The 8,607-nt window shown below is 57.7% G+C and overlaps 1 protein-coding gene across 1 annotated transcript; it reads right to left on the reverse strand.

The window, feature by feature from the left end:
- Positions 1-1,358: 1,358 nt before the first annotated feature.
- Sox12 (SRY-box 12) lies at positions 1,359-5,708 on the reverse strand. Its single transcript, XM_023714929.1, has one exon. The coding sequence runs from the start codon at positions 5,355-5,357 to the stop codon at positions 4,425-4,427; it is 933 nt and encodes a 310-aa protein (XP_023570697.1). The 5' UTR covers positions 5,358-5,708; the 3' UTR covers positions 1,359-4,424.
- Positions 5,709-8,607: the final 2,899 nt, after the last annotated feature.

Below are 8,607 nucleotides of genomic sequence, written 5' to 3' on the forward strand. Positions count from 1 at the left end.
AATTATTTATTTATTTATTCATTCATTTTGTGTGTGTGGCCAGCTCAGCCCACCAGGGGGCGGGGCTGGCTGGCATGTGGTGCTGGGGGATTGAACCACTGTCCCTGTGTTTTGCTTAGCTTAGCTTGTTCTAAGTAGGTGCTTTAGACCACTGAGCCATCTCACCAGCCCCCCCCCCCACTTTTGAGAGTTTAAACCTTGCCTGGTTCTCCTGCTGGCCTTGATGAAAGAAACTGAGTAGCTAGGAGAAGTACCAATTGCCAGCCAGCCAGGAGGACTCTGTCATGCAGCCACACAGAATGGAATTAGGCCTGCAGCCACATGTTTGGAAAGGACGCTGAGCATCCCAGGGGCAGGGCACAGAGGCCAACCAACAGGCCCACCAACACCTCACTTGCTGCCGTGGGGTCCTGAGCAGGTAAGGGCAGTGTGATGCCTGCCTGCTGGAAGCTGAGAAGCGGTAAACATGAACTGCATTAAACCACTAAGTTTGTGGCAATTCCCTGCATAGTGATAACCAGTAGATCAGTCCATAGCCATTCTACAGCCTTGGAACCAAGAGGCTCCGACTGCCCAGGTGCGAGACCTGATCCAGTAGTCAGTCTGTGTGACTTGAATGGGGACACTGAGCTGGAGTCACTTCCCTCCCGCAGGCCAGCCATCTCACCTGCACAGAAAGTGCTTTCTACTCCTCTCCACCACTAGGGGTCCTCCAAGTCCCGGTAAACCGGTGTCTTCCTTGCCTTTTCAGGTCAACATCTGGAGTGGGAGGGGCAGAGCTTGTGTGCGCAGCTACCCAGGAGGCTGAGGCAGGTGGGTAGTAAGTCTGCGCCCAGCCTGCACAATGTAGACTCTTTCTCCAAAAACATAAGGATTGGGATATCTGGGTTCAATCCCCAGTAAAACACATGCACGCACACAGGCACGCACCCACGCAAGCACGTGCAGAAGGAACCAGAACAAGAGACGGTTTCTCTCCTAGCCCCCTCCCCAACTTACCTATAGGGCACCAAAGCCTGCAAGACAGGTGTCTCGCCAATGGCTCCACAGCCCAACACGGCCTCTCTCTGCCTCAGCCGTCCGGGACTATAGGAACTCATGATTATGTGGCCCCCCCCCAACAGGTCAGGGGGGTGGGAGCCCACTCTGGAGTGTCCTAGGGCTCTCAGCTGCAGCTCTGGAAGTCCCAAGGGTGGTGTGATGGGTGTAGGTAAAAAGAAGACTTGAGATTAGGAGATATCTTAAGTACCCAGCTGCCACTGCTGGGCCAGCGATCCCACTCCCTTTGGCCAGCTCTGACCCTCTGATGTTGACAGTTCTCCAGAAGCAGACACAGACACTGCGTTGGAGGTGCAAGATGTTTATTAGGGACAACACCTGTGAAGAGAAGAGACAGCAGGCCTGGGACAGAAGAGGTCAAACTGTGCCACAGCCCTCACGGTGCCCTGGCTGAAGTGGAGGTACCATGGCACAAATGGACAGGTGTGCATCCAGTGCCTGGCTCACCCACCAGGGCGGGCTACTGGGGTAGACATGACCTCAGTGGGGCGCTGGCGTGGGCACTGCCTCTCCTGCCTTGCCACTACCTTTCCCTACAGGATTGTTTCCGAGTTTGCTTCCAACTAGACGCTAAAGATAGGACTTAGGAAGAGGCTTTATCAGAGTATAGGAATTCGCTGGTATAGGATCTGGTGAACAAATTAGGGGAACAAAAGAGGTAAAGCCCTGGTATTTTCAAGACACACCAGCCACCTCAGGGGCAGGAGGGCACAGAGCAGTTTGCGTTGCTTTTTGGTTATGCAGTCTACACTGCAGGCCAGTGTGTCCGATCAATAGGTTGCCACCAGGAGGTGGGCAGTGCCTGAGCAGCACTTCAGCAGCACAGAACCGAGATCCTTTGCTCCCTCGACCCTCAGCTTCCTATACAGACAATGGAGGAAGGAAATCCATGGAGCACCATGTAAAACGCTTTCAGCCCAGGAAGCAGGTTTCCTCCTTACCCTCATGTGACACATTCATAAAGAAGTGTTGGGATAAAGTGAATTTGCTTAAGGTCACATAGGTACTCAAGGCAGGAGCTTGTCTTTGGGCAGTGTGGTCCTAGTCTGCTTTTTAATATTCATTTAGGGCATGGTCACACTAACCCCCTTGGGGCTGGCCTGCCACACACCTGCTTTACTTGGCTCAGAGATTTAAAAATATTTGTTAGCTTTCATTTTGAAATTACGATGACTCAGAGGCAGCAATGTCTCCAGCTTCTCTTGAAAAATCTGGCCATCTGGCCACCCTGGACCAAATTCCCACAGGGTCACAACTGGGTAGCAGGTAGGTAGTTGCCACCCTTGAAATGGGTCACACCAGTGTTCACTCATACGTTGTTACCCGCCTGGCCTCTGCAGGGGAGGAATCTGCTGCCCTTAGCCAAGGCAGGGAGTCCTGAGAGACTGACACAGAGCCCATGCAGGTCAGGCACCTGATCTCCAGACCGCCAGCTCTTCCTGCATAGCTTAAGTCCTATGGACTTAAATCTGGCCATCTGTTGGGGGAGGGTTGAGGAAAAGCACAGACATGCAGAACCACAGGGCAAGGTCGGGGCAAATACACTTTATTCAGTCCTGGTATCAGACTGGCGGAAGTCCTGCTGTGGGTGCCAGTGCCCCAGACAGAGGGACCCCTCCCTTCAGCTACTAGACTAGTTCTCCAAGACCACAGACAGTGACATCTCTTCACTCACATGACGTTTTCTGGGTTTTTTCATTGTCTTTTTTTGTTTTGTTTTGTTTTCTTAAAAAAGAGAGAGAGAGAGAGAGAGAGAGAGAGAGCGCAAGAAAGGCCCAGAGCTGGAGCACCAAGCAAAAGAGGCAGCTGGTGGCTTTGTCAGCGAAGGGAACGCGTGGGGCAGAGACCTGTAGAGACCCTGGGCAGGGGACCCGGAGGACTCTGGGACCGTTTGTTCCTGAGATTTGTGTGTGTGAATGAGTGTGTGAGCCACCCGGAGGTGAACACACGCCGGCGATACAGGTAGTGAGGGTAGAGGGGATGTGGAGAGGCCAGAGGGGCGGGGCTCCAGCCGGGAGCCAGGCTGAGGGGGTAACAGCAGAGGGATACATCTTCCTTCCAACAGCAACGCCGCCCCTATTTCTCTGTGGAAAAAACTGAGGTGCAAAGGGCAGCCCACCTGCATTCTAGAATGTATTGTCAACCCCCCCCCGTAGGTGGTCTCTCGAGCCGCTGTTTACACATGGGCTCTTTTCTGCCACCCATCTGCTATCCTGTCTCACTCCCAACTCCCAGCACCAATGTGCCTCAGTTTCTCCCATGAATACTGCAGCTATGGTTAAGGGTTGATCAGGTGACAAGAAAGGAAGGGATGGTGGGTTTAGGGAGGAGCCCAGGCTGGGAGGGTGCCCTGAGGTGATAGGGCGTTTCCCCCGGTGGGGGTGGGAGCAGCAGGGACCCTGTCCCCAGACAGTAGATATCTCATTTCTAAGTTTTCTTGGTCAATCCCTCCCTTGGTGGACTTCCAGAGGTTCTTCCTCCCAACTCCCAGTTGGAGAAAGAAAGGGACGTTCCTGGGGACCAAGATAAACTACGGGCAGTCACGCTGTTGGGAAGGCGGCGGGCGTGGGCAACCTCACCAGAGAAGTGGACCTATTCCACTTGGAGAGTGAAAGCCCCAGCCATCCCTTTTGGACTACCTAATTTCTCTCTCCCTTCTAAGTGCTCCTCCCATTAAGGCAGTGACGCCCCGTCGGGTAGAGAGGAAGCCAAGGGCTCCGGGATCAAAGGGTTTCTCAGGATCGCTCCACGCTCGCCCTCGTCCTTCTGGGCACAGGCTACAGAGGCGGGCAGCCGGCCAAGAACCAGCCCCCTCCTCCCAAGTAGCATTTAAGCATGCGCAAGGAGAGGGTGGGCCCAAAGGGAGGGGCGGGCACTAGAGCTCCAGGGGTGAAGGAGCGCGCCCCACCCCCGGGAAGGGGCGGGGCCTAGGAGGAGAGCGTGGGGCCGCGTCGTCCCCACTCCAAGAAGGCAGGCTAGGCGAGGGCGGAGAGATTCTCGAGCAAGGGAGGGGGCGTGTCCTCCGGCCACGAGGAGGGGCGTGTGCAAAGTGGGGGAAGGGTGCAGGTCGGTAAGGGAGAGGGGAGGGAGGTGTAACGGAGGGGGGCTGGCTGCTGGTGGCTGTGCGGGAGGGTACAAGATGGGGAGGGGCGTGGCTGTCAGGGAAAGGCTGGGGGTTGGGTTGCCTTGGGGTGTGTCCGCGGGGGAGGGGCAAGTCTGGATCTGAGAGGGGGATGGGCACGTCTAGGAGGGGAGAGGCTGCGTGGGAGATGGGGTGCCAGCCTCGGCCTCCGAGGGGCCCCAATACCTGATTCCTGTATGTAAACAGCTGGTTTGGGGGCGTGCGCGCCCCGCTGACGGTGGGCTCAGTAGGTGAAAACCAGGTCGGCGATGCTAGACGGGCGCCAGTCCCCAGCGATCATCTCGGTGACCTCGGGCGTGCAGTAGTCCGGGAACTCGAAGTGTGACGTGCCCGAGGCTGGGGGCAGGTCTGGGTCGCGGTCCAGGGCGCTGCAGTCCAGGGCGGTGGGGACTGGGGGCTGCCTGGATAGAAAGCCCAGCGGCTCCTCCCCCGGTGCCGCCGTGTCTTCCTCGCCTTCCTCCGCTGCTGCCGCCTCCTCCTCCTCCTCCAGCTCCTCGTCCTCCGACGGGGTCGGGGAGGCAGAGGGGGCAGCCGCCCCCTCGCCCGACGGCCCTTGGGCGCGCTCCGCCGGCCCCCGGGCGGCCCGCCCCGCTGGGACCATCCGCCACAGCTCCCGCCCGGGGGTCTCGACCAGGCGCACTTCCAGCAGCTCCTCGTCGTCATCCTCATCGTCGTCCTCGGGCGGCGCCGCGCCGCCCCCCAAAGGCCCTCCCGCCGCCCGGCGGGCCCCGCGGCCGGGCAGCTGCGGCCCGGGCTTGAGCCGGCTGCCGCCGCCGGGGGGGCGGGGCCGCGCCTTGGCGGGCGCCCCCTTGCTCTTTTTGCGCGGCCGGTACTTGTAGTCCGGGTAATCCGCCATGTGCTTGAGGCGCAGCCGCTCCGCCTCCCGCACGAACGGGATCTTCTCCGAGTCCTGCAGCAGCTGCCAGCGGCGGCCCAGGCGCTTGGAGATCTCGGCGTTGTGCATGTCGGGCCACTGGTCCATGATCTTCCGCCGTTCGTGCTGCGACCACACCATGAACGCGTTCATTGGCCTCTTGATGTGGCCGCTCGGGGTCTTGCACCAGCCGGGCTCGCGCGCCCCCTCCTCGGTCGGCCCGGGCCCCGGGGGCTGCGGCCCGCTGTCCCGCTTGGCCCGCGCGCCCCGCTGCTGCACCATCGCGCCTGGGCCCCGGGCCGCTAGACGCCGCCGGGGGCCGTCCGCATCCTCCGCGGCTGGGGATGGGGGAGGAGGCAGCGGCGACGGAGGGGCGGCCCCGCCCCGCGGCTCAGCCCGGCCCCCGCGAGCTAGGGAGCGAGGAGCTGGGCACTCAGGCCCAATGGACGGCGGGGGGAGGTCAGCGGCGCGGTCTCAGGCGGGCTCTGTGCGGGCCCGTCGGCCCGGGCAAGTTGCGCCCCTCTGCACGCCACACATTGTTGTGCGGGGGCGGAGGAATCGCGCCCTCCCGGCCCCACGGGCGCTCCTTGCAGCCTCCGGCTCCGCCACGGCCCGCGCGCGCAGCTCCCCACCCCGCCGCCGCCTTCCAGTCTTTCTCCCCGCGCGGCCCCGCCGGCGCGCGCGCCACCCCTCCCCCTCGCTGTCTGCGGGCCGCTGCGGCGCGCGCGGGGCCGCCCCGTGTAAACATAGAGGTGCCCGCCTGGGCTGGGGCCGGGCCACGCCTAGCGTCCGGGCGGCGCGTCACCCGTTGCTGGGCAGAGAACGCAGTATTTGCATCTCCCAATCGCTAGCCACGAGAGTGGGGCGGGGCTCGGGCTGCAGGCTCGGCGGTCTCGCGCCTGGGATTGGGGGAGACGGATGAGATCGTTTTCTTTTCTTAGGTTGGGGGCTGGAGGAAAGGCGGGGGGGGGGAATCGGGGAGCATGCTTTCCATCTGGCTCTCAAGGCTTGCACTCGTTCTGCGTGGCCTTTGCAGTGTTAGCTTATTCAGTGACACCTGCCTCCAGGTAAGGACTCCCGCCCCTTTCTCTTCAGAGTACATCTTTTGGAGTGTCCCAGAAGATGTGGGGCAATCAATATTGAAGATTCTTAGAGGGCTAGACGCACTTTGTCACAGCCCCTACGTACTCCACGCAGGGTCCGGCCACCTACGGACTTAATGAGTACTTCTGTACGAACCCTTATCGAAGGAAAGAGGAAGGGAGGGCACAGGCTACTGAGAAAGGAATGATACCCACTTTCCGAAGACGAAACCCCGAGGCCATGTACCCTGCGAATCACAAGCTCGCGCGCCCAAGAGGCCGGGGCGCTGAGGTTCTCCCGAGTTTCTCGCAGGCGCGCTAGAGGGACGCGCGAGAGCGCGGTCCCAGATCGGTGCGGACCGGGCGCCGCGTGCGGGGCAGGGGCCGGGGGCGGGGCCAGCTGCAAGGCCGGGCGGGGAGGGCCTTGCGCTCCCCCTCACCACGTGTGAGCGGTTCTGGCGCCACTCGCCGGGTGCCACCCAGGGGAGGTCACCTTCACGGGCGTCGTGGGCCTGGGCGTTGGGAGGGGGCTTCCCCCTGAGGGGAGCTGGCAGGGAATGGGATAAAGGTTTCGGAGATGCCATTTCCCTGGAGCGGAGCGGGTACCGTGAGGAGCTTGAGCGCGCCTAGAGGTAGGGCTCACCACGGCCGGCGAGGACTGAGCCTGGGCGCCAGGCTGTGGGGCGGGACGGATGGGCCGAGGCGCGGCTCTGCGGCGCGGTGCCCTGTGCGCCCGCGACGGTAATTGGAGCGGGGGGGGCGGGTCTTAAAGGCACAGTGAGCTTGGAGGCGGAGGCTCTGCTCCCGCCCACGTGGACCCTCAGCCTTATTGAAAGCCAAGAGCTGGATGGAAATCCTAGCGTTTGACTCTTTGGTACTGAAACCTGTATTCGTATCCCAGTACCTCCTTTTGCTTACGCTTACAATGGAAAAAAAAAATGCATCTTTTCATTAGGTAGGCAGCTTCACTGGTTAAGTGGGATAGTGGATGGAAACACATCTTTGGGAACTACTAAATGCTCAATAGACGTCATCTGGGACCAGACTTCCCAGTAGTTGAGGTCACGACGAACTCGGAGATGATGTGAGAAAAGGTTGGTGGGGGTGGGAATGGATTTAATGTTCTTGGAAAGGTAACAAAGTTGTGATCCTGAGGAAAATAAAAACTTTCCTGGAATCTCTAATATCTTTTTTCCATCTGATGTTCATTTTAATTTACATGATATATGATGGTCAGAACTATCTTTTCTGTGCTTGGAACCTTTCCAAGGTTGTCTTTGTTTTTAGCTACTGCCTTTCTAATTCCCATGTGTTGGAATTGTTCCTATTCTCGTCCACCTCCAGATTGATTTGAAGCAGGGGTCAACAGAGAAAAGAAAATAATACATCCATTATTCCACCCCCCTTTCCCTCCATGTGTCTATCCATTCAACAAGTGTTTACTAATGCCACTTCACAGGCCCTGGGATGGACACTGTGGAGCTTAAGACAGGTAAAAGTTTAGCTGACTCTGAACCTCTTAAATTCTTGTCTGTCTTGCTCTGCAGTTGCCCAGACGCCTCACAACAGATAAGACGTGTGTGAGAGCTCCCTGATGGCGATGTGGGTTCACTTTTTTCCTCAAAAGACACAATAGTTATCGTTTCTAAAACAACTCCCTAAAAGAGTGGCACTTTAATTGTAGCAAGCACTGAACTGGAAACTAGCGCCTTCTGGCTTACAGCAGTGACCAAGACAAACAGAAGTGTCTCCTCTTCCTGAGCAATTGGGAGTATCAGAAAAGAGCAGGTAAACAAGATATTTTCAAATACTTGTGAGTGCTATAAAGAAAATAGACCAAGGCAGTGGAGTAGGTGATTGGGACAGAGGGGGTGATAAGAGATTGGAGGTGAGTTTAGATCTCAAGAGAATGAGAAGCCAACTCTATAGCGATCTGAAAGAACATTCCAGGCAAATGATGAAAAACAAGGACAACAGACTGGAGATGAGAAAGAAATTGGGGTAGGTAAGTGAGGAACAGCAGGGTGGTAAGTGAGGTGTCCAAGAGCAGAGACTATGGGGTGTACGTGTGGGGCGGGATGGGTCCCTTTGGAACTGCAACTGGAGGGAAATGTACAGTTAAGGCATTCTCCAGAGTGTGGGGAGCCAGGAAAAGTTTCTTAGTTGCAGAGTGTTATAATTAACATGGTGGTTTTTCTTTTTTCTTTTTTTTCAGTACTGGGGATTGAACTTGGGACCCGGTGCTTGTCAGGCAAGTGTTTTTTCTACTGAGCTATCTCCCTAGCCCAGGGTTGTGCTTTTGGAAGATTAAGGAGTTTCATATGTTGTGGATAGGGTGGACTTTTTTTTTTTTTTTTGCAGAACTGGGGATTGAATTCAGGCCCTTGTACTTGCCAGGCAAGCACTTATTCTAGCTTGGCCCCTAGTCATTATTATTATTATTATTATTA

The sequence above is a fragment of the Octodon degus genome, unplaced genomic scaffold (assembly GCF_000260255.1).
Source record: "Octodon degus isolate 3935 unplaced genomic scaffold, OctDeg1.0 scaffold00037, whole genome shotgun sequence".
NCBI classification, from domain to species: Eukaryota; Metazoa; Chordata; class Mammalia; order Rodentia; family Octodontidae; genus Octodon; species Octodon degus.